The sequence below is a fragment of the Apteryx rowi genome, unplaced genomic scaffold, assembly GCF_003343035.1.
Source record: "Apteryx rowi isolate R43461 unplaced genomic scaffold, aptRow1 scaffold_73, whole genome shotgun sequence".
Taxonomy (NCBI): Eukaryota; Metazoa; Chordata; class Aves; order Apterygiformes; family Apterygidae; genus Apteryx; species Apteryx rowi.
Window position 1 is genome coordinate 2,281,158 of NW_020451016.1, and position 26,280 is coordinate 2,307,437.

The window sequence follows — 26,280 nt, forward strand, 5'->3', positions numbered from 1 at the left end:
CCATTAGTAACTTTTTAGCTTCTTTGGGAAATGCATTAATCTCATCAAATTTATTCCACTTAGGAAAACTGAAAAGTTGCAAAACATATTTTGTCAATGTATATGAAAATTAAGAGAGAGACCCTCCAAATTTATAATCTCTGAGAAAATACCCAGGACTATTTACTGCTGAACTAGGAAGTTAAAGTGAAATGTTATATAGACTTTAATATTTGTATTTGGTGGTTTGCTTTCCATAACTGCAATTTTTTGTGTATCACTGACTGTTTCAGGGAAGCTGGCCAGCATATCAGTGCACTTAGAGGTCATTACTTTTTCTTCTGTGATATTCTTTTGACTTCTCTTACATATGTTGCTTAACTGTTTCTTTATGTCATGATACTGCCCAGCTGGATACAGCAAAATAGCAAGCTAGATTATGTAGTATTTTTCTGACCCTTGCTAAACCTGGAGACAGAATTACTTTACTAGTAAATTCTATTTATAAAAAGACAAAGTAGATATGGCCCTAACTGAGCACTTGGCAATTTTTTCCTAATAGGTGATTTGGCTGCGTAAATTAATGTAACCAAGTCCATTTCAGGAGAAGTCTGCCCTTCAGCCAGCATAACAAAATATGTTCCAAGTTTTCCTGATATCTGACTTTGGCTGGATAAGTTACTAAAAATGTGGGGCAAATTCTGATCTTCACATTGGGATAAGAATTACAAATTACTCTGGAACATAGATTCTGTTGTGTTTAAGCTGTAGTTTTATGCAGTATTCCAGATTTATACCCATTCACACATACTTCATCAGAAAGGAGACACATTATCTGTCTTTTTATAGTTTACCTGTGATATGCGTCATGTACTTTGTGCTGCAATTGTAGAAATATCTTCTTTGCATCTTGTCTTCATTTTCCTTCTCACCTGTCTTTTTTTTCTTTTTTCTTCCCCTGTTTTCAGTCAGTAGTGAACCTGATCAGTGAGCTACAGGAGCAGATGTGTAGACTGCAGCTGGAAATTAATAGTAGAATCCAAGAAAGAAAGTCTCAAGATAGGAAGCCTGACTTGACACCTAATGGTCCTCAAGCTAGTCCAAGATCAGTGGTAGAGACCCTCAGCCAGAAGAATTGTTCTCGGTGTGATGTACGAGAAGTACACCTTAGCAGAAGCCTGTGTATTGCCTCTTCTTTCACAGAAACTAAATTCTGCTAACCAGAACTGTGTTGTGAATTGTTGGCATTAATCTTTGTGGCTTTTGTTAGTAATAGTGCTGTGGTTATAAAAAATACAAAAAAATTTTAAAAAGCAAAATCCCAGCACTGGTACAAATTTGGTCACCATTGACTACTAAAGCACAGATATCTGTAAGAACCATTGCATCTCTCAGCTTTTACATGATTTTGATTTTATTTTTAGGTCACAAGTATATTTTCTTTTAGCCATTTTTTGTTTTGGTTTTGGTTTTTTTGTTTGATCCGCAGGATGGTTTGGTAATTTTCCTCAGTGTAATGTCACCCTAGCCATGCATTATAGTGCATCCTAAACAATCTTCTCAACGCAGTGGATAATTAATTCTTGAATATCTTAAAAGCTTAACACAGGTATAGAATACAGTTTCAGGTAAGACTATCTGGAAAGTGTCTAAAAATAATATGGAATGTATTCTTTCTTTTTGTTATGATCAAGTGAATGAAAGGAGCCATAATAAGAATAATCTCCTTGTACCATTAAAAATAACAAATCTAAAACATTTTTTTTTATTCTCTGACATAAGCAGTTATGAGAAAAGCATTTTTGAATTTACGTTACAAATCTTCACTTTTATCTGATCAAAACTATGCCACATGTCAAAGCAAAAGCTGTGCACAAACTTTTTAAATCAACTGAAGGTGGAATCATATTGTATGCCTGAAAATGTCCAACTTAAGATTTGTTTTTAATTCTGTTTGCTTTTGTTGCTACATCTCTTTAATTAAAATTTGAATACTCAAAGCTGATCCTACAACTAATCTGCTTATATTGTGAGGGTTTTTTCACTATTTTTTCTCATAGGTTTATTTTACAAAAATAACTCATTTGGATATGATGATGATGATGATGATGCCTGTTGTGAAAATAGTGCTATTGTTTCTGAGCCTACCTCTGTCTGGAACTGATTAGTGAGCTATTAAACTACCATGCAAACTGCATACTGGAGAAATAATCTGAAAGCCAAATCTGGGAGTCATTTACAATAAACATTAATTTAATCCAAGACACTAGTATGGTTGCTTAATGTATGTGATACTATACAGAAGCCTAAAATTAGGTTACGTTTCCAAATTACTACAATCTAGAGTTCATTTCAAGACATTTGGTCTTGTCAGAGGTACATCAAGGATTTAACACTGTTGGCCTCAAGAATGAGCGTTAAGATAATGATTCTGTCAAAGGAAGGGAGAAGGGAAATTTAAAAGACAACATTGTCAGAGGAATAGACAGAATATTAAAAACCCTGGGGGCTGCAACTCTACACTGCATCAACTCAATTTGGAAAGTGGCAAACATCAATGTTGAAAGTAGCATTCTGTAGTCAGTCAAATACGACTACGAATGTATGGTACTGAACGCCTATAACATGTTAAATAATATTTAGTCTGAGTGTTATTTTTCTTAGATAAGTAGCTTAAATACCTCTTTGCGGGGAACAGTTAATACTATATGCCACTGACAGTTGTGGACTTCTTAGCTCATTTCCACAGAGGCTCCCATGACTTCACCAGGGTCATCTGTCTGTCTTATTTGACTGAGAAATTTGCTCATAGTTTCAGGTAGAGAGTTTGAGAAAATATTCCTTATAATAATCTCTGAATTAAAAATGCTTTTTGTCTACTTAGTCTAGGCCACAATTTTTTATGCGGATGGTTCAGTGTTTATTACTGCATGGTCCGTGCATGATCTTTAATTTGAGACCACAGAAAATTATTATTTACCTGAGTAATCTTACATTTAGCTGTTCTTCTTCCTTTGCAGAGTTTGCTACAGGAACTTAGACACCTCAGAATTAAAGTAGAAGAACTGGAAAATGAAAGAAATCAGTATGAGTGGAAATTGAAAGCAACTAAAGTAAGCAGAATATTTGCTATTCACTAATGACAGACTTATTTTAGCTGGAAAGGGATATGCACCACTTCTTGTCAGTATTTATTTTTCTTACAATTATCTCGTGTCATTGGTAACTATGAAGTCAGGTTTTCTTGAACCATCTGTGGAATAAGTATTTTGGCTTAACATTTTTGTAGCTTCTTTTTGTGCCTTTTGCTCCYTTCCTTGCAGTTTCCAGACTTCTACCTTTGTCTTAAAAAGAAGCATTTGGACTTAGAAAAGAATTGTTCTGAGGAGAGGCCTCCTTTGAAGGTTTTCTGTCTTTCATTTCTATAATGGTGACAAGTTTCTATGGAATAAGCTTTCCAGGCTGAAAATCATTGTAAGGAAGAGATATGCAAAGCTGGTTGGGTGTTTGCTTACTCTGGAATTTATTTTAATAGACACTAAGCCCAAAATGCACCATTAGATCACTACTTTGATTTCATATATATCAAAGGCCATACCTGCCTTACCCCAAATTGACCTGAATAACTCCTGGAAAGCTGTCAGTTCTTAATCTGGAGATACTTGACATTTGAAATACTGCATCATTTTCTCCAGCAATTTATTTCATGGGTTGAACATTCTCATTGTTAAACAGTTGCACTTTATTCTAGTTTGAATTTTTAGCACTTTTTCCACTAGATTAAGAAGCACCTTATTATTTTTCCCTGTTGGAGGTATACTTTTGTGCTGTAATCATATTCCCTTCCTGCATCATGTATGTACTACTGTTTGTATGAATGACTGATTTTTTTGAGCTGTGGCTGGATCTGGGAAAAACATTTCAAGTTATTAAACTGAGGGTTTTTTGTAATATTTGATAGCCTGATCCAGAAATGACAGATACATATTTACTTGTATTAGTATTTTTTTGAGAATCTTCTGATGAATATTGAAATTTGCTATCTTACCTTTTTTCGTATTAAGATAGTATCTCCTATGTTCATCAAAATGTTCTCTCTGAAGTGGTGACATTGAACAGTCTTTGGGAAAATATTTTGCTAAACAGTGTGTGGCCAGCTGCCAAGAGGGATAAAGGTTATGAAAAGTATAGAAGAATGAGGAAAATAAGAAAGGAAAACAGTAAAACTGTTGAGTCAGAGAAGATATGGGAGCAGAAAAGAATAAAAGTGCAGGGGAAAAGAGGAAAAAGGAAAATAATTGTAAAGATGTCAGGAATGAGAAATGAAAGAAAAGGGTATTTAAGAGAGCTGTAAGATCAAAGAGACCAGAGGAGACAAACCCAAATCTAGTATTAAGAGGTCTGCAGCTTTGTCTTCTTGTTGCTCCAGCTTCTTAAATGAGAGATTGGAATACTTCCATGACTGGATATAAAAAGCACATTAGTCACTGGGAAGTGTAGGAGCCCTTCTGGGATGCAACAAGGCACATTCTTCTATTCCATGAGGAATTGCAGGCAGAGTGGTGATCCTTTGCTGCCATCCAGCTGCTTGCTTCCTGGTGAAAATATGTGTTTGTGTAGAATAAATACAACTAAACAGTGCTGGCTGTTTTTCCCCTTTGATTTTAATATTTTGAGAAGCTGGTCACATGTTAGTGCTTTTGCTTTTGTTTAACTGCAAGGAATTTTGCTGCTTTGCTTTTGCTGGGGGAAATGCAGAATGGTAAGTTATAAAGGCTTTAATGCTCTGAAGAAAATCTTAATGAAGTTATTACCTCAGTAAAGCATGCTGTTGCCAGGTTTTCTCAAAGATAGGAAAAAAGATGAGAGTCACTGTATTTCACACTGGACAATCAGAATTCTTTTCCTTCTGTATTCTTGAAGCCTTTAATGTATGAGATTTTATCCTGATCTGGAGGCAGTGCAAATTCCAGTAAGTGCATATTAACCACTGAATTCTGTTTCATTATAGAATATTGTTTTCCAAGCCATGCTTTGCTTCTGTCGTATTTGCTACCTAACATTTCTGATGTGTGTGAGGAAGAGCAGTTTTGTCATGCTGCTGGGAAGATGGATCAGCATTAATAGGTTCTCAATTACATTAATAAGTTGTAACTAGAATTAAAAAACAAAATATCTTTTTAAAATTGCTGTGCTATCATTTAGTGGTCTTTGAGCAGGATTCAGGAGTTTTCCTGTAATAGTCGTTATATATGGCCAGCATTGCAGTGTCGAGAGCTTTCCATCAGTTTATCTACATGAATCCTTAAAAATTTAACCTTTCCCACAAGCCTCTTTTCCATGCAGTTAGCTCTCAGAGAAAAAGTGAGTTTCTGTAAAAGGAAAAGGATAGTGACACCATGAAAGGTATTAAGTGTTTATAAAATGTCCTGAATTGGGAACAGAACATCATTCAAAGAAAAGTGTTTTGCTTAGAAGCCATCTAGTTCATGGGGAAGGACAGAGAATTAGTGATGATCATATTCTGACTTTGTTGTACTCTCTTTCAGGCGGAGATAGCCCAGCTTCAAGAACAGTTAGCTCTCAAAGATGCAGAAATTGAACGCTTACAGAGTCAGCTGTCTAGGATGTCATCACATAATGAAGTTGCAGAAAAAGGTAGGAGGAGGGGAATTAAAACCCTCACCTATTTTACTTCACTTTGGTAGCAGCTTGGCTCAGTATTTCAATGCAATATAAGGAGATACAAGAATGTGACCTTGTAGACTTTATTTTGGAAGGAAGAATGGTGCAGATTTATTTGGCTTTCTGGTAGAGCAGATAATTAGATGTCCAAAGGGCAGTGAAACTTTTTCTACAGGGAATTTTCTTATAATTTGAAAGACTTGTTTTAGTGTTTCCTAGAAACACTATATTTTTGTGTATACCTTCAAAATTTCCTTGAAAAGTCTTCATAATTACCATTTTTAAGAACAAAATTGTCATAATAGTACCTTTGCATAATGTTTGAGTATTCAAACATTCTAAAACTTATTTGTTGATGGACATTTTCCCTTTGTTCGGGGCTATATCCCAGACTTCTGTTTTAAATCTGCACAATTAAAGTTAATGACAGATAAACCTGTACCCTTTGATCTCAGCCAGTAATATCATAGTTCTTTCCAATATTGACCCCCTAGAGCTTCTGTCAATTGCTGGGTTGTGAGCAATATGATATTAGTGACCTTTTTGTTCTATAATACTGACTCTTATTGACACAAGAATATTAACATGTAGTGTTACGGTGGTGCATCAGCTTATCTGCACTAACTTCTTTTGTGGATGTTAGTTAACGTGCACAAAAAGTGCCTTCGTGAAAGGTGACTTTTCAGGTGCATTGTGCTACCCATCTCTTAGTGCTCACTAAATGTCTCCTTATGAGAATAGATGCAAATCTGTTTTTTCTAGAACGGGACAGTCTGTATTTTGATTGTTGTTTATTCTGAAGAAGTGAGAGTCCTCGCAAATAAAGCACTAACATATACTTAGTGCTAATTTCACTCAGCAGCAGAGCTTCTGCATGTAGAGTACTGCATGTCTTACTAGAAAATTAGTTTCTCTAACAACAGTGTTTTGGACTCTTCTACTAATAGACTTGTATATTTTCTACCAGATTCTCACATAATTTGTAGTATTTCAAGAAAAAAATAGTTGTATGACAATAAATCAAGAGCTCAGCAACTTTCAGCTTCCTAGCAGTGTGTCTGTTCCTGTTCAAGCTGAAGACAGGGATAAAACTCTCCTTGATTCCAGTGGGAGAAGAATCAAACCTCCTAGATTCTTTAGGGTACCTTTAAGGAAACTGCTTAGACTATATTTGAATGGCAACAATATGCAGTAGTAACAGTGCCTTTGCAAAAAATGACAGACTCATCAGCTTTTAGGTGGTCTTCTGAGTTAAAGTAGAAAAATGTTAAGATATTTCTGGTATGCTTGAATGCATATTCTAATTAAGTTGCAAACTTTATCTAATTTGTGCTTTTTCTACATACTTTATTTGACTCTCACCATTTACCATCATAGAGGAAGTTTATAGGAGAAGGCTAAAAGAAAAACGTAAGCCTTGCGATTCACTTTTGGCTTTACCTCACTGTTCCTTTCACACACAATATAACTAAAATGCATTCTGCAGCAATAATTCAATGTCTGTTTACATTTGGCTGTCTAATTGTAATATACATGAGACATTGCTTTCATGGCTTGCAGCAAGCAGACAGCTACCTGCCCTGCTTGGTAAGGTTTCACTTCAGAAATAATATCAGAGGTTTACAAATCAGATAGTTGGACTTCAAAGGGACATGGTCAAGGTTAACGGAGCCAAAACTTAACCTTTACCTTTTTTATTTGTTTGTGTGTAAAACCCATACAGTAGCTGGAAAGATTACTTTAACTGAAAGCCTCTTTCCTTAAAGGGAAAGGTTTGGGCTTTTTTTTTTTTTTTTAATCAGTGCAGTTAAAAAAAAAAAAGGGGGGGGGGGCTGAATAAAAATCTGTTTCCATACTTGATGTTCTTATAAATATTGTAAGTAAATTTTGCTTTAAGTATGTTTTAAAATACCTCAACATTGGTTCTTTTTGAAGTCTAAAACTTCTGAATAGAAATTAGTAGGACTGTGATTTTGATGGCTTTTTAAAAATCTTCCAGTTGCTTGCCCACTGTCTGCTGGCTTTAGTTTTTGATTTGGCTGTGTCTGTGCATGTCTTGTGTTACTAATTGTTCCATTTTGCAAGAGAAATGTTTGTAAAGTTCATTTACTTCTTTTTAAATGTAATCATTACAAGATTTTTTCAGAATACTAACCAGAATAAAATAATTACAGTTTCTGTAAACTATTTAGATATGACACTGTATGTTCAGCTTTTAGTCAGAAATAATTAAAAAAAAATTTTTTTTACCTTATTAATTCTCTTCCTCCTCTCTCACTTCATGCCTGTTGCATCTGTTTTTCATAGTCTTTTGTGAAACAAATGGGTCTGTTCTAATGTCAAAACATGAATTCCTTGAATGGCAGCTACTACAGATATACTATTTTAGGTTCTGTCTCCTTCATCATCTAGACTTGATTTAGTACAGGTTGATACTGGAGGACTTGATAGGAATAGTATGTAGAAAACAAAGGGAAGATTTGGCTTAGCAAGGTTAGGATGACATGATTAACAAACCTGTAAGTTTTCGGAAAGTAATTTTTAAGTGTTTTTGACTACAACATTTCTGAATAACCTCTGAATCTATGTAGTAATACTAAGTTGTGCACGATGCAATTTTTTATTGGCTCTTGATGTAGATTTTAACTCATTTATTCATACTCAGATTTTTTACGAAAAATAGGTTACAAATTTTCCTCGTTAGAGGATGTCAGACTAGTTTTTGTTATTTTTAATCTTCAAGCTTCATAAATATCCTTGAACTACTTCCCATAAACTGGAGAATATCTTTCCCAGGTGAAAGGTAATTAATTTCAATGGTGCTAAAAATTATTTCCTTAATGTATAAACAGAAGACACACTCTCATCTTTTGCAAAATAAGCTTCACTGGGTTTTTTTTGTTTGTTTGTTTTTTAATATACTTTCCTTTTGGAGTATAAAATGGGATTATGCAGCGTTTTGTAAGCAAAACCAGCATGTTGGTGTCGTATGACACTTTTAATAGTTCTGCTTTTGAAAAGCTTTAAGTTAAGAGGGACTACACTATTAAATTACATTTATCTGCTGTGCCACTGACATGGTTTTGGTTATTTATAAGAACATAGGGAAAGTATCACAAAACAGATATCAGTTAGACTAAATATAGCAAGTGTATTTTTCTTACAACATTGTAAAAAATGTTTTTAGATCAAGAAGTTCAGCACTTGAAGATAGGAATGGAAACATTATTGGCTGCAAATGAAGAAAAGGTGAGAAAATAATCTACTCTCCACATAGTAAGAACAAAACAATGGTTGTGAATCTCTGTAATGAGCTGAACAACGTGCTTTCCTTAAGGGTGCTATTGCTCTGATTTTTGGGTTATCCCATGAGATTGTGACAGAAGGTTGGTTTTTTAAATGGGAAGTGGTGGTTGACCCTACTAACCTAGCTGCAGAACTTGGTAAACAGACATAATTCCAGAGGGGAGCAGAAAGCCAAGGCTGTAATGAGCAGAATCTCTTGTTTTCTGCTATTGAAAAGACCACTAAGGCTTGGTCAGGCAGCTTTTCATCTTCCAAACTTAATCTGAAGTGCATTGATACCCCTAGTTTAGACTGTGATATAAAAGGAAAGCTAAAATGGCCTTTGAGTCAGACTTCAATCTCTTGGGAGAAGGGGACCAGGATTTAAAGATAAATAAAAGCCAAAAAAAGTTTTTTATGAGGCATGTGAGAGTCCTGATCCTGCTTTCTGGAAGAGCAGGCCAAAATCACAGAAATGAGTGTATAATACTGTGTTTCTGCAAGTTAAAAATGTAGGACTTTAAATATGATTTCATTTAATGCTTTTCACAGGACCGTCGGATAGAGGAGTTAACACTACTGCTAAGCCAGTACAGGAGGGTCAAGGAGATAATGATTGCAGCTCACGGTACAATATGTTTGTGAATAATTTCCTGGTATCAGGTCTTCTAAAAACTGTGCATGCTGCAATTACTATTTGTTTTTCTTTAAATGTATGCATATGATAATATATATTACATTATGCATAAATATGTATCAGTGTTGAGGATAAGTATACGTTTTTTTCATATATAGAGAGAAAGCCACAGTATGCCTTGAGCAGGTTATGCATTATTGTCTGTAACTTGCAGATATTTCACTTTTTGTTCTTATTCTGTAATCAACACAAAAAAATAGGGTAAAATCCATCTGGAGATTTAGCTACACCATTCCTGTTCTGAGAGACTTCTGTGACTGAATCTTCTGCTCAGTTCCATAAGTCTTAATCTATAATTGTTCTTCATCAGTTAATAGTATATCCCTCCTTGGAGCATAATTTTGGGGCTATATGTTGTTCTAGATGGTGTCATTAAGGATTCTGACTGATAAGGAAGGATGGCTGATGAGACTACTTCTCTGGTTGTACAGCTGTATGAACTGCTCATCAGTTGGTTCTGAAATGGTGCAGTTTTACCTCATTATGTGCTAAGGCAGTCTGAAATCAGCAACTGCTTACCCGAAAATAGTTTGCTATAGACTGCAGTGGGCAGGAGCTGTTGGTGCAGAACTCCTACACCGGTGCAGTAATGGTTGGGTGGGCAGCTGTGGCAATGATTTTTGAGTTGACACTCAACTTCAAAACAAAAAATAAAACCCCCACCTGTGTGGGAACTAGAGTGTGTATACTCAGTCCATATTAAGGTGCGTGCTGTGATGGCTACATTAGCACAACCCAAAGGTGAGCTAGTTACCTTATGTGAGAGTCTCATGTTTAGGTTGCAGTCTCCCTGCCAAGAAGTATCTCCTGATCTATTTATTTATTTATTTTTAGAGGTGGATTTCTGAGGTTCCCTTTGAAGTGTAGTCCCTGCTTTAAAACTATTTTTGATAGAATAAAAGGGGTGAAATCTTCTGTCTCAAATAACTGTTTCAAATAATTACTTAATTGAAACACAACACATTGTAAGCATTGCTTATTTCTGCTTAAGGCAAGTTATAAATCATGTTGCCAAAAGATGATTGTGTCTTTATCATACGTGTTGTGTATGTTTAAAAAAAAAAAAAAAGAAAAAGTTTTGGATTAAATTAAGGTATCTGCTTGAAACAGTCACTGATAGTAGAGTAAAATGTAAAGGAACTATCTGGAGCTACTATGGATAGCTCTCTTCATTTTAGTTATTTGTGCTAATTGAGGGGCTGCCTACTAGGAGCCATAGCTTGTGGCATTATCAGCTTAAGTTTCACTTCACATCTTGAAATGTTAGTGATCAGCATTAGGTTTGCTGGCAGCCTTTGTAGCTGAACAGCATAACCAAGGCAATGTCAGAAGAGTTTTGAAGTGATGTCTCTTCTCAGTAGTGACAAGGCTAAAGCATAATTTTTGGTGCTTTTCCATAACTGACTAGAGCTGTTGCACCTCCATCACATAAATTAGAGACTATTAATGTGTTCAGAGGTCTAAATTTCTCCATCATAGCATAGCTGCTCCTCTGCATCCTGTCTGCAACCTTGTGCACAGCAGATTTCCAAAAAATTTCTCATCCAAAATACTTTGGAAGTTTGCTGAGCACTAAATATTTAAAATGTGATTTTGTATCATTGTGGCTTTGCAAATTAAAGATTAAAACTCTTATTAAGCAGTGGAGTATTTTGTAGTATTTGTTTATATCAGAGATATCCAGAAAAACCTGGAACATGTTTACCATGTTTATCTTTAAACTAAGCGTGGAATCCTGGATTATGATACAGATGATGTCAAACTGTAAAGTGAAATACTGCGAGAAAGACGATGGTACCAACTGGAACTTGCCTCAGGACATCAAACTATAAATTACAGTGGTTCAGAAGCTGTCTCTTAAGCAGCTCAGCTACACACAACAGAGCAGGGCAGACAACTAGAAGCGGTAACTTCTTTGCTCCGATGTAGATCAGTCTGCTTGTGAGTCAGAGCCCTAAGCGGGGATATTGATCAGAGAGGTACAAAAAGGCTGCTGAACCAGAAGCATTAGATGAAGACAGAAGTGGAATTTAGAGAGCAAAGTATTTAGACTGTCTGAATATTGATTCTAAATGTTATTTTTGGCCTGTTTATCTCCCTTGCTACTTCTAATCTTTAATGCTCCCAGGCTCTTCAGACAGAATCATCTCTGGTGGTAGTGAAGAGGAACTTGAGAAAACTTTACGAAAGTGGAATCTTTTGACTAATCCTCAAGGAGAATTATTTAAAACAGAGGTACACAGTAAAGATGTTTTAGAAACAAGCTCCACTGTAAAAATGATTTGTCTGTATTGGTTTCTCTGTAGTAGGAAAGGTAATGTGGAGAAAGGTTTGGCCCTAAATGAATTTTTGTGCCTGTTAATATGGTTTTGGTAGTTTATATTTCAGATTCAGACACTACAGCTACAGGCTTGAAACTCTTATATTTTACATAGGCCTCTTTGGGAGAGTTGTCACCGGCTATGCTATCTCCAGTGCCACACAAAGCTATGGAAATCAGGCAAGACTTTTGTTTCATGTTTCTCGTGCGGATTGTCCTAAATCTGTATTATTTAATCTGTTTACATGTTGACATCTAGTCGTGCCTGTTCTTAGTCTGGCAAGAACTTTTGGGTAGTTGCAAAAGCAGTATTTGCCATGTGAATTTTACAACACTTAATTGTAAGGTTTGAATTATAAGAATGAATGGGCAATTTTATAGATCGGAAGAAATATGTATTGCAGTCCTTACAACACCATATTTTATTCTGATTTAAAGTGGAAGCATTCCAGTATCTTCAACTAATCTAATCTCTCCACAAGAAGAATCTTTGGAAAACAGAAGTAGGTAAGAATGAATAACTTTACTTGAAAGGAAAAACATACAGTAAGAATTTTTTTGATAATTCTTTTTCCTTCCATTTTTCATGTTTTTAAAAGCCTTTAACTGCTGTGTACTATTTTCAAAGTGTTATTCATGTCTACTTTTGCTTGGTTAAGAGCTTCTTAAAAAATCATTAATAGATATTCTGTAATGTTTAAAACTAAACATTAGACCTTGTTGCTTTTCATTGTTGATCAAAGCATGCCTTGCTGCTCTTTCTGACTCAGTCTATTGCAGTTCCCACTACAATGAGTTTTAGGCTAAAATATGACAAAACAAGTTTATCTCCCAATTATGATTTATCTGTTACGTACAGACATTATGTGATTATATACAACTATCATATGATACCTCTGTGGCGTATGCAAAGGTATTGTCTTGTATTAATTGTTGCTGTTTTGGCCTGTTGTTGTTTATTATTATTTTAAGGGTTCCACAGAAAAAAAAGTCAAGTAGTCTAGAAGAGTTGCAGAGTGAATCCCTGGAAAAGGTTGGTTTAGAATTTCTGAGGCTTAATTTCAAGACTGAGATAAACGTCAAGTATAAATACTCTTTCTGTTTTACATATAGTAAACTTCACCACCACTAAATGCACATGAAAAAAACCCAAACGATATAATAGTTCATTTTTCATCCAATATCCACGCTTAGAACAAACAATTTGACACACCCACCTGTATACACCTTCAAACTCAGCTTTTCAACTAAAAGAGAATGAAAAACAATTTAAGAGAAATGCAACAAATAATGAGCAATCATCTTGTTGAACTGCAGTATTATGTTGTTTATGGTTGTGTTTTAAAAATAATTTTGTCTTCTAAATTGCTAAAAATGTGAAGATGGCAAATCTTGAAGATAATTAAAGAGTAAATATTGGGATGAGGTATTTCCACATAGGACTCCTTTTTGAGTGTTTGCATGTAAATATATGTGTCACTCCCTAACCTAGACTTCTGATATAAATGGCATTACTGGTATTTATGTTGCATTATTTAAACAACAGGAACACTGTTGTTAATTCCAAGGCTTCACTGCATTCCAGAATAAACTTTTCAATTTACAAAAGTCTCGTTATGTTATGATCCAGAGGATTGCTTTGTCATTATGTACACTGAATTTTTTTTCTGCAGTTGTATTTAAATTTTGTGAGACTGTTATTGACATTTTATATGTCAAAATTAGGACTTTATAATAAATTATCCATGTACATTAATGCCATTTGAAAAGGATATTAGTGTAACCATATTCAATAGTAATGTGGTTATTCTAGTTCTTTAMATTTTCTTAAATTTGTTCTTAAACTTCTGAAGATGACAGCATCCAAATAGAATGTTTGAAATTTATGTTGCACTCATTTTATTGTGGTAATMCATATGACAAATTAATTAAGAACTAACATATATCATTCTATGTGGAATTTATGAAGGTCTGTTTTCTTTTCATTAATTTTTAAAATATTAAATTTTTTTGTCCTATATTCAAAAACTTTATTTGTCTCCATGATGTGATGAGACTGCACTTACACATTTTGGCTGTAAATCTGCTGGATCTCTCAAATCAGAGACCACAGAGGGACAAGAAACAAATACCATTATAGCAAGCCAGCCCCATGTTCAGCGAAGCATTTAAATGTATGCCCTAATTTAGGTATGAGGCTTCTTAGTGAAATAAATAAGACTTACTTATATGTACGAGTGATTGGCTAAACATGAGTTAGCCATAACTTAATAAAAACTAATCCCAAGATAACTTGTTTTGTTGACTCAGCACGGTAAGTCTTTGCTGCTTCCGTTGAATCCTGTGGAACCCGTGCTAGGGACACTGTTTCACTGGAGCTATTCTTTGCACAAAGCTCAAATTTTGATCACATCCAGCAATAATAAAAAGTAAAATAAAAAAATTTAGTGTCTCTGACCTAGCCATATTGACATTTTTATAATTTCACTTCTACCACAACTTTTTTTGTGGTTTCAGGTGGATATAGTGTTATATATGTTCTCTTTTAATGCCGTTCACTAGCATTTTGTTTTAACTGTTAAAAAACTGTCACATTCCCAACTCAAGGCAAATTTAATGGGACTATCCATAAGCCTAAAAACAGCAAAATCCCTTAGCTTTCAACAGAACCTAAATAGGATCTGAATTTTATAGTGGTTTGAACAAAGGTCTATTTGTTGAATATTTTATTAAAATGAAATGAGGAGATAACAGACCTTGTAATATTGTGCATTAAGTAGCATCACTGTCATAGAAATCAGACTAAATTTGATGTTCTGTGTATGTCTGTTAATACTAACGTTTGTTACTTTTTTCCATATAACTTTGAAATTACCCTCCCTGCAACTCCATAGTATGTAGACGGAAATCCAGTGCAGCCTGTTGTAGAACAAGAGGTATATTAACTGTAAACTCTTTTAACATTTATCTAATGTGATAGGCTGTGATGGTATGGCTTTTTGCACTTCATTTTCTCTTTAAAATGTTTACATAGTTCAAGTGCTGACAATCTTCAAGAAAGGGGGTAAAGATTTGAGAGGAAAATCTCTTTTTATCTAAAAGCTTTTTGAGTATGTAAGGTTGGAAGCCAAAGTTGGTCCATTTCAGAAAAGAAAGAAAGTGGTAATCTTGTATGATTGCAATGACCATTGAGATGATAGGTTCTCTACATGTTTAATTTTTTTGTAAAAGACTGGATATACTTCTGCACTTGCCAAAACAGGATGGGGGGAGGGGCACAGTCCCCAAAATTGAGGAATCTGGACTATGATTTGCAGATTATGCAGTTACAAAGATTTCTTTTGGCCTTGAAATAAGAACAAGATAAACCAGTGGAGATTTCATTAAATGTTTTATGTGTCATCCTGTCACAGAAAAGCTTGTCCTAAAGATTTCAAAATAGCTTTGTTAAAATGGGGTTACTAAATAGGAGTATGCTCTGTGTTTCTGGGCACTAAATATGTTTTGCATATTTTCAATACATTGTTCTCCTACATAAGCTCCTTTCTGATAATGCTGAAACAAACACTTACCAATATGAGCTTATTTGAAAATACAAACTGAATGTATGCTATTCCCACTAATGTCAATTGGAGGTTGCAGGTTCATTGCTTCTCCAGAAAAGCCTCTGTATTTCTGTAATTTTGCCAGTTGTGGGATATGTTTTGTCCAGTGTGATGACTCCTTCATCTTTTCATTTGGATTCAGTGTTGGTGATATCACGGTGTGAGTTTTTTAGATGGCACCTTCTACCATGATAAGTTTCCAAAACTGTAGACAAATACATCTGTGAAATGCATGCTTTGGCTAGAAAAGTATTGTTAGGCTCAAAACTATCAGATTTGCATGTAAATTTTAATCTACCTATGTACAGAGTAAGATCCCCATCATGGAAAAATTGAATGCAAGGAAAATTAAGAGATTTCCTATTTTTAGTATAGCCTACATAGCAGTTCCCTTTCAATACAATATACTGAATACTGAGACTTTAAGGACCGTCTCTTGTGAGCTCTGTTGCTGGCAGAGGGACCTCCCACTGTAAGTAATCTCACTGATGCTAGTGACACTCTGTATGTGTGCAGTGACTGGGTGCCGTAATTGCAGGCAATTTTAGCCGCCAAAATTGTATAGAGTAAGTCAGCAGCCGTTCAGACTAGCCCTAAAATATAGCTCAGTCCATGTTTTTCTCCCAACGTATATCAGTGACATTGCAATACATTGTGCTTAGGTATTATAATATAATTAGCAATTACTATATAGCTTGTAGTTGTTTAACTATAGATTTATTTTTTAAAAATAGCATTTGTGATGTTACAAAGAGATCATAATTCTTACAAAAGTGAAATTCCTGCAACTTAATTTCATTGGTGATTTTTTTAAAATATTATTAATAGTTGTAGGCAAGTATGTTTTGCCTAATATGAATTATACAGATACTTTTGACTTAAGGAAGAAAAAATGACAGAGCAAAGAATGGGCTAAGAAACAACTAAATGCATTTATGGCACTATCAAAGTTGACCTTGTGAGGGCCAAATTATTACATGGTGCCAGGAACCTAGATGGAAAGGAGATAGCTAGAAAAATTCTTATGACAAAAGCAAGCAAAATATTACTCAATATATATAATGCTTTAATGTAATATATAGTGTAGCTGAAGGGGAAGAGAAAGATGAGAGAAGGCTCTACCTTAGCTAGAAAATGGTGACAGATGCCCATTTTGCTTAAATTGAATTATCTGTAAGAAGGAACATGGAGAGGGTGGTGTCATTTTCAACTGTAAACTCCAAATAGAATTGTTCAACAACTTCTCTCAACTTTTAAATGAATATTGTGTACTGGATTGCAAATGCTATAAGTGATTTGATTTCTTCCCCCCCTCCTACCCTTAAAAAACAGAATAAGCCACTTGTGAAAGGCAGCAAATATCAAACCTTGCCAGGAAAGCTGCCTCGACCCGCACACAACGGAGAGCAGGGAGTGTACAACACGTCAAATTCGCCAGATGTCTGTGGCATGAACAACGAGGACAACAGCGCCCTGAGCCTGCGTATGTATTCATGCCGCTCTGAGATGCAGGGGGAACATTATGGCTGGAGGGAAAAAAATCAAACTGTTTTGAAGGACTGGGACATAACATGGTATATAATGCTATGCCAGAGAGTTCTGCTCCTTTTTTAAGGATGTACCAAAAATATTCCAGTTTACCTCACTGGAGAACAAAAGATGGGTTTAAGTTAGAGCGTTCTTTTCTGCTGCACTGGATGATATAATTTGCTGACTTCACTGATAGTCTAAGTAATGAAGAGAGACTTTTTTGGAGATTGTGAGGAATGGGGAGAGCGTTTGAAGAGTCAACAGATCTGTTGCTAAAAATTGGAACTTTGGGAGATCCAAACATATTGGCACTATGAATAATAAGCAGTAATCTGTCAATCACCTGAGCTTGCTGACCTCCCTCTTAAAAATACAAGCAAACAAAAATGCGCAACCAACTACGTCAAGACAACCAACTTCTTGATAAAATGTCTTTTTTAAAAAGTGTTTTCCCCAAGGTACTAGCTTGTATTTTAACAAAGCAGAAGGGGGAGGGGGAACCTCCTTTCCCATCTCACTACATTTTATTCTTTGACACTTTACAATATAGCCAGCGCTAATGTAAGCATTTCAGGCAAAAATCCTAGTGCCAGCACTGGGGTTTACTGTTGCTTGTGGGGACCCAGGAGTGAAAAATTAACTTGCTAGGTGCAGAAAAACATGAGTGGACTTAGAAATTGGAAGTATACTTGTATTCCACATCCATACATGTGTGTGGAAGCCTGTATTTTCTTTTCAGTGGCACCTTCAGCATGGATTTATTGACAGACAACACTACAGTCAGGCACAGAATCAGGATTTGCCAAGGACTAGTGAGGTTGGGAGTTTAGTCACAAGTCACAAGTATCTCTAATGCTTTTGAAGCATTCCTTGTTTAACTCTTATTTTAGGCCCTATGGTCCTGATTTATAAAAGCTGCTAGGTACTGTAGGTTCAAGATTTCAATAGGCTATGTGTTGTTTAGGTATTTTTAAAAGTTCTGCTGTGATCACAACACTGAAGTTTCTTTAATGGTCCATACTTTACTTAGCAAAATACAAGTGTAGGCAATGCATAAGCCATGCTGTTATGGCTTTAACTGCAAGATTATCCAAGGATGGTCAGTCTTGTAAAGGCAAGTGTTCTTTTTCTACAAACAAGCAGTGAATCCTTAAATACACTGAATTAACAGATTTTTTTTTTTTTTAATGTGGGAAGTTGGTTGTTTATGTGTGCAGTACACTCATTACACTTTCATTTGATGAAATTTGATGTAGTTTTAAATACCGATTCATTTGAGATGTACTATGGCTTTTATGGAGCTATATAGTACATGCTTAGTATGTTAAAATTGTCTAAGAACAGTTAAAAAAAAATCTGAGATAAATGATCATCTCTGTATATTTAAGATAATTTGTACAGAATTCTGGGGTCTCATGCACACCTGCACATTCACTTTCATGTAAAGCATAACTGCTTCTTTTCTTTTTGTTTCTGCTTTTAATGCTTAGCTCACTTCTTTGCTCTTCTGTAACTTTATTTTGCTGGTGTTTTATATCTTCTTTGCTTCTTCATCTGGCTTACTGCTTCTTGGGATGACTGAAGATCGCATCAGGAGTGTCAGTGCACCAGTGCTAGGTATCGTATCCAAACGAGATGCTACTTCAACATAAATTTTGCTTCTTAGTTTTTCCTTTCCTTTTTCCTCCCTTTCTGTCTCCTATAAAATACTAATTCTGAGTGGGCTATCTAGGTTGAATTCCTTAAGTGCAGTACCCAAAATGAAATATCTGCTTTGCTATACAGCATTAGGATAGGATTTTTTAAGATACTTACTCTTGGTCTCATTCTGCTTTCACTGAAGTCAACAGTAAAATTCCCAGTGATTTTGACAGAGTAGTTGTTTCAGTATTAAGAGTAAGCAAGGCAAGAGCTACTCCAGTCTAAAGACTTACATGACCAAAAGCTTATTTCTTCTAGTTACTGTAGTTGGTAAAATAAAAGATTTTTTTATACCTCTTTCTACACAAATTCTTTTGTCAATGTCTTTAGACTACTGTAGCTACAACAGCATTTCTGCTAGTGGTAAGAACAGGGTTATTTTAAACCTCCAATGAAAATAAATTGTCACTATAAATTACTGTAAGATATGAAATACTATAAATGGATCATCTGCAATGTAAAGATTTTAAAGTGAATGTTTTTATGCAAATTTACTGATCCACTGTTGTTACAGTAGCAGCTAGAAGCAGAGGGAAGGAGAGGGCCTTTTATAACAAACATGTGGCCAGGCCCAAGGTCCTCCTGGTAGGAGGAAGCAGTGTGAACAGAGTTAGTATGAGCCTGGCTGATGCGACACTGATTCCAGGCCACTGTGACAGACTTTCACACTGTTCTCCCAGCCGTGACATCTGGGCGGCTCGGCTGGGCCATGTGCTTGCTGATACCTGATGACAGTAGTACTACATATTTAATGAGAATGTGTGCAAAGCAGTGGTATTGACATGGCACTTGGTTCTTTTGGGAGACAAAGCATAATTCTGCTCAGTAAAAGCTGATTGGAATGCAATGGTGTAACAGCAGATTTTGCTCTTTTTTTCTTTAGGAACAAAGGTACCTTCAATTAGTTAAAATAATGCATTTAAATATAAATGGTAGAAATAACAATACTATTTTACCCAATATTTTTTTGTCGTCTTTATATCAGCTGTACAGCTATTCTTTTTTCACCTTCTGAGCAAGATTTTGTTTTTTTTATACAAGGACACTTTAAAAGCTATCTTTACTTTTTTATGTTTTGTATTAAAATATTAGCTTCCCAGGTAACTTAATAACTTTGTACTTTGTCAATTAGTATAAAATATATTACTATTCTTAACCCAGGAGAAACAGAGAGTGTGGATGGTACAGTAGTCTCAGACGACCTTTCACCCCTTTCTTCGGGCACGGATTCAGGTCCACAATCTCCGTTGTCTCCAGAAAACAGGAGGAGTCCAAAAGGGATCAAGAAAATCTGGGGAAAGTAAGATGTTTGGTTTTTTTTTAGTTCCCCATCAAAGCATTTTAATGCTTTGAATAAATGAATCCAGTTGTCTACAATGTCTGAAGCAAGAATAAAGCAAAGTTCAGGAGAAGCAGAGAAATGAACAGTAGTGCTAACAGAGTCATGCTGCTGGAAAAAATAAAATACTTTGCTTTCTTAATATAATGCCAACATTTTGTTAGTTATGAAAAAATAAATCATAGTAAGTGATTCATTATAGAAGCCATCAATTAAAAAAATGAAAGAAAAAGAAGAAACAAAAAGTAGGTGGACTGAGTTTTTACTGTGTTCAGTTTATCTCCTTCAGGACACCAGTCACTTGCGAGCCTGACCTTCAGTGTGGATTACTTGAGTTGAAGAGTCACAGCTGCTTTGCAGAGCTCATCTTTTCCCTAGAGTTAGGTCTAGACAGTGTTTTCCTGCAACTTCTTAGGCTACTACTTGAGTTAGTTGTGCAGGTTTACAGGAAGATTAATAAAGCTTTTAGTTGTCATTATAGTTTCCCTATGAAACAAAAAATGTCCCCTACTGAAAGCTAATATTAATGTTCTGGCACTCTTGTCTCTAAAGAATTAGAAGAACTCAGTCAGGTAACTTCCCTGCAGACGATCTGGGTTTGGCAGAGTTTCGAAGAGGTGGTCTCCGTGCAACAGCTGGACCTCGCTTATCCAGATCAAAGGAAACAAAAGGACAGAAAAGGTAATGATTCATTTTTTTCCTTGCACTGCATATTATGTAGTATTGTTAAATATGCTGAACAGCAAAATCCTCCTGTTGTGAAATATATTTTGCCCAACATAGTTCATTGCACACGGAATTTCACTGTAACTGGAAAGAATTTCTCTGGTAGAAAATGTTTCCTTAGTAGATCCCCTGTCTCCATTCCTTCAACTGCAGGGAGCAGTACTAGCTGTTTGTTAGTGTGTCACAATTTCACCTTGTTAAGAACATGTGTAGCAAGAAAACATCTCATTGTTCTCTCCTGTGGAAATATCTGTTCGTGAGAAGAAAATCTGAGCAGTCCAATTAACAGGGCACTCTTACCACAGCATATACTGCAAGAATGGTTGTTGACCTTTGTTATTGCCCAGAACAAAGCACACTACAAGGTACATTGTAGTACTGTCTTTGGCTATGATTATGTTTCTGATAATAACCACGATTTTTTTTCTTTTGAGTTTCAAACACTTCTTGTGCTTTTCAGTGACTACAATGCTCCGTTTGCTCAGTGGAGCACTGAAAGAGTTTGTAACTGGCTTGAGGACTTTGGTCTTGGTCAGTATGTCATTTTTGCACGGCAGTGGGTGAGTTCAGGCCATACACTATTAACTGCAACACCTCAGGACATGGAAAAGGTAATAATTGGTAATTGTTTCTCTCAAGCAACCATAGATGTTGATTCTGTACAACCAAACCCCTTCAAACAAGTAGCAGTTCTACTTTTTGAAATCTGTAGCATGAGTTTTTGTAGATGTCTGATGAGGAGAAAAGAGCTATAGGCAAGGCTAACTATTTGTTACTGTTATAGGAAATGGGAATAAAGCATCCACTGCACAGGAAGAAATTAGTTTTGGCAATTAAATCAATAAATGCAAAACAAGATGAGAAGTCTGCACAACTAGATCATATCTGGGTGACACGTAAGTGTTTGAAGAATTGTGGAATTGTTTGGGAAGGGTTTTTCTATTCAGCTGAGCAGGAATGAAAACCTTTTAAGTATTTTCAGATCAGACGAATAGTTCTCAGAGTAGGTGATTACAGGGTTTACTTTTTTACCTGCATATGCTATAGAATATCAACTGAAAGATAGCACGGGGTAGCATGCTTCAGCACATAGCATTAATATTTGGATGCCTTCCATGGTATGTGTGTTTCTTGAAGTATTTCAATACTTCCCTGAAATGCGAATGGCAGAGTTGCCCTTGGTAGGTCCCCTGGAAGTTGCACAGTGTAACTGTGGGGTTACTTGAAGTCAAATATAACGCAAGTCTTCATTCTGTGGAAAATTTTACCATTGTTGGAATTTAATGCTCTTAAAAAGATGACTGGTAACTGCTTAAACACAGAGCTCATGCAGCCCACCCCCCTCTTGAAGGAGAATGAGTGTGTGTGGAGGGGGGGGGTATTAATCTAGCAGGAGCTAAATTATGCTGCAGAATCCATGTGTCCAGTCACACACACTATTTAAAATATCCCAGGGCTATTATGGACAAAGCTGTTTTGGTGGGAGTTGCTTTTAGGCTTCCACTAAGAGTCTGTCCTTTTAAAAGGAGAAGAAATGCAATGAGCTTCCTGAATGCCTCAGAGATGCCTGCCCACACGTGAAGGGCTTCATTCTCATTGATCTGGGTTGGTTTACACCCTGTTCTTCTGTCCGCAGGATGGCTTGATGATATTGGTTTACCTCAGTACAAAGACCAGTTCCATGAGTCCAGAGTTGATGGAAGAATGTTGCAGTACTTAACTGTGGTAAGCTAAAATCCTTTTGCCTCAGTTTAACCAGACTCTGAACTTCAGAATGCGCATGAATGGGAGAATTTTCCTTTGAGTATGAGCAGATAAGGAATTTTTTGCAAGCCAAAAATGGTGGCAGTAGTAATTCATTCATGTTGTTTAATGCATGATTACTATTCCAAAGACAAATAAAATAACTAATAAGGAGATGTTATAGCTGGCTTCTGCAAAAAAAAGCTTTCTTCCACTATCATACAATGCACCAAGATTAAAGGTAAAATGACCTATTTTACATGCAGCTTCTGGAGTGTTTTGTTCTCCTCAGACAGTTAGCAAGAAGATACAATAAGTTAAAGATGAGCAACATATCCAGTAACCTGTAAAGCTCTGACCAAACTGGCAGCAAACCATACACATAGCTGCTGTGTTTTATTATACAGTTTCCCTGCCCAGGTTTGGATAATTAAATATTTAATTCTGCTCCTCTGCCATGAAAACAATGAATTGTTTAGCTGGTATCAAAAGTACAGCCTTGTCTATTCTGCTTGAGGAGCCTTTGCTATAGAAGCATGAGCCCCACTGTTCTGTTTTAGGTGGACATTTGCAGCTGCAGTGGTCCTACCTGCAACAGGTTCTTAGCCAGACAGAAACAGTCCAGRTAGTTAAAGTATCCATGACACTCCCACTTCCCCCCTCCCCCCTTTTTTTTATTTTTACTGAGTAAGCTCTGCTTCCCATTTTATCCAAGACTTACTATGGTGTGATGTAAAAAAATCTCAAAAATATAAACTGTTATTTCAGCTCAAACTGTAGTTAGTGTGGTTTATATGAAACTACATAGCAAGCTAAAAATCTTCTTTCTTGGGGAAGGTACCTGCTTTAGTATACATTCTGTGCCTCTTTTACAGAATGACCTCCTCTTTCTGAAAGTTACCAGTCAGCTGCATCATCTGAGTATTAAATGTGCCATTCATGTGCTGCATGTCAACAGTTTTAACCCCCACTGTCTACGCAGGAGACCAGTTGATGAGGTAAAAGAATATTTAAGTAATTTAATTTAAACAAGCACCAATTATCTTATTCCAGCCAAAGGGGACAGAAAATTAACAGTGTATAATAATACTCCAGTCACTGGGGTATTATAATATATATAGCCTCTAAAGCAATAGTTACATTGCTTTCCATCTCTGGTATGCAACACGCTCCCTGGTAACAAATCTACTCAGGTTATAAGTGCTTGAGCCTCTTACTGGTTGAACCTCATGCATTTCCCTTTAGAAATTATTTGTTCAGTTTTAAGAAGTTTGTTCAGTTTTTAAGAGAATAAGTTGGAATGCTTTTTCTTTGGCTCTCCTAATTAAATTGTCAAAGACTGAAAGATTTTTGTCTTACTTGGTCAGCATAGCTTATTCTTAGTCTTTATATTAAATGACTTGATAATAATGCTGTTTTCAAAATGCTCCTTTTTCCACCTGCATCTGTAGTGTCTATATTCTACTGTTTGATGCAGAATAAAGGGTTTCATCCATACTAGAATATGCCCGTTATCTCATCAGAGGATGTTTGAGAGCTTTGAATAAAATCAATACTTTAGAATTGGGGAAATATCGCTAATTAGGGAAGAGAAAGAACAATGCATTTATATCTGAACTGAGGATAGATATTGAGAATGTGCACTGACAGAGCAGGCTATACTGTCATCATCTTTTCTGGTTACTTTAACAGAATAACGTTTCACCTTCTGAAGTAGTTCAGTGGTCGAATCACAGAGTGATGGAATGGCTCAGATCAGTTGATCTGGCAGAATATGCACCAAATCTTCGAGGAAGCGGAGTGCATGGTGGCCTCATTGTGAGAATTCTTTTAAACATTTTACTGCGTGTGTACTTAAAACTGACAGACTGTACTACAAAACTTAATTTATCTTGTGTTTGTCAAGCAGGAAGAAACAAATACAGACATTTGCAATCTGACAGCATGATCAGGCTTTAAGAGTCTCTAGATCTGATCCACGCATATAAAACTGTTAAAACATTTTTTATACTCAAAGCTGAGCGGTGTACAAGTGTTTCATAATAACAAGAGTATGCTTTAAAAAGAAGTTGTACTATGGGAAAATTACTTACTGATAAAGTATCATTAAGAGTTTCTTTAAATGGTTTTAATAGAATTCTGAGCCAACAGCCTGCCACAGTAAATAACTTTCCTGAATCCACAGCAGTCTGGCCAGCAGTCAGCAATGAGAATTTGTTTGGATTCAATACTCAGCTACATATATTTCACGTTAATTCAGAGTTCTGAAATATTGTGATTCTAGTGTCTTGGATTTTTTGCAAAAATTAAATAGAAGAATGTTCTGAGATTAAATTTGTATTCTCAGAGTAGTACACTGGTATAAGAATAGCAGAAAATTCTGAAAACAACTGTGTTCAAACAGTTGGAAAGGTAGTCTCTATTTTCATGCATTTCCCATTCAAACCCTTGCTATTGCTAGTGAGTTATAAGAAAAGAGAAATCTCTCTCATAAGCACTGTAATGGTTTTACCATTGTGACTATTTAAGCATATAAAAAATAAATCTTTTGCCCTTTTTTTAATAGATTCTCGAACCTCGCTTCAATGGAGACACACTGGCAATGCTGCTGAACATTCCACCTCAAAAGACCCTACTGCGACGCCATCTAACAACCAATTTTAATGTATTAATTGGACCAGAGGCACAACAAGAGAAGAGAGAAATAATGGAGTCAACAGCATACACACCTCTGACCACCACTGCCAAAGTTCGGGTATATTCTGCTTTCTAAAATGGAAATTTTTTTTTTACTCTTTCCTCTTTTATAAAGAAAATAAGGGACAAACATGGGAGGGGAAAGGTCTGTTCTGAGAGAAATTTTAAATTTTCCTTAGTTCTGGATACCAAAACATTCAATTCATATCTGTTTAAATCTGCTTTTGAAATAAGCACGCAATCCCTTCTGTCTTTTCTTATATAAAGTTTCCTTCTAAGTATATTTAAAATTAACTGCAACTCCCAATTTGAAAACAATTAAATGTTTAGTTCAGAATCCACTTACTTGAACTAAGCAGTAAATCAAAAAGGAGATGAAACTGAATGTTTAAAGGACAACCTAATTTTTCTTGTTTAAAACTTGTTGTCTTTCATTTTAGCCGAAGAAACTTGGATTTTCACATTTTGGAAACTTAAGAAAAAAGAAATTTGATGAATCAACAGACTACATTTGTCCTATGGATACAAATCCAGGTGCTACCAATGGTACTCAAAAGAACTATGGTGGATACAAAAGACTTGGTCCATTCACTGATAGGGAATTGGATAAACTGGATCAGGTGGGACAAACAGACTGATGCCATTCTCATCTCATCCTCTCCATGCATTCCAAAGCTTGCAAATAACCTAGTGCTAGCATATCTGCTACAGCCGCATGAACTCATTGAGAAAGTATTGGCTATGGACACTTGAAAAGAGTTCTATACTGAGAAGGTCAGGGTAATTTTTTTAATCAACGTAAGCATAAACTCATCCATCTTCAAGCCCTTTTTCAGGAATATAACACCTTTACACTACGAAGATCAATGTATTTTGATAGTTAAGGTGGAGGCTGCAGTAAACACAAGACTTTTGTGCTTCCAGTTTTCCTAATCTATGAGTATGGCACACAACTTTTTTCTTTATCTTTATG

General features: G+C 35.7%; 1 protein-coding gene across 1 annotated transcript in view; it reads left to right on the forward strand.

Moving 5' to 3' along the window:
- PPFIBP2 (PPFIA binding protein 2) overlaps nt 1-26,280 on the forward strand; it is an 84,319-nt gene that overhangs the window by 55,901 nt on the left and 2,138 nt on the right. The window contains exons 6-26 of the mRNA XM_026087755.1: nt 948-1,130; nt 3,000-3,092; nt 5,529-5,637; nt 7,042-7,074; nt 8,852-8,913; nt 9,502-9,577; nt 11,775-11,881; nt 12,082-12,146; nt 12,939-12,999; nt 14,861-14,902; nt 16,904-17,054; nt 18,686-18,718; nt 19,964-20,102; nt 20,694-20,822; nt 21,328-21,478; nt 21,652-21,763; nt 22,504-22,592; nt 23,486-23,612; nt 24,301-24,428; nt 25,177-25,365; nt 25,748-25,927. Of these exons, the coding sequence (XP_025943540.1) occupies nt 948-1,130; nt 3,000-3,092; nt 5,529-5,637; nt 7,042-7,074; nt 8,852-8,913; nt 9,502-9,577; nt 11,775-11,881; nt 12,082-12,146; nt 12,939-12,999; nt 14,861-14,902; nt 16,904-17,054; nt 18,686-18,718; nt 19,964-20,102; nt 20,694-20,822; nt 21,328-21,478; nt 21,652-21,763; nt 22,504-22,592; nt 23,486-23,612; nt 24,301-24,428; nt 25,177-25,365; nt 25,748-25,927 (2,259 nt within the window). The remainder of the gene's footprint in view (nt 1-947; nt 1,131-2,999; nt 3,093-5,528; nt 5,638-7,041; nt 7,075-8,851; nt 8,914-9,501; nt 9,578-11,774; nt 11,882-12,081; nt 12,147-12,938; nt 13,000-14,860; nt 14,903-16,903; nt 17,055-18,685; nt 18,719-19,963; nt 20,103-20,693; nt 20,823-21,327; nt 21,479-21,651; nt 21,764-22,503; nt 22,593-23,485; nt 23,613-24,300; nt 24,429-25,176; nt 25,366-25,747; nt 25,928-26,280) is intronic.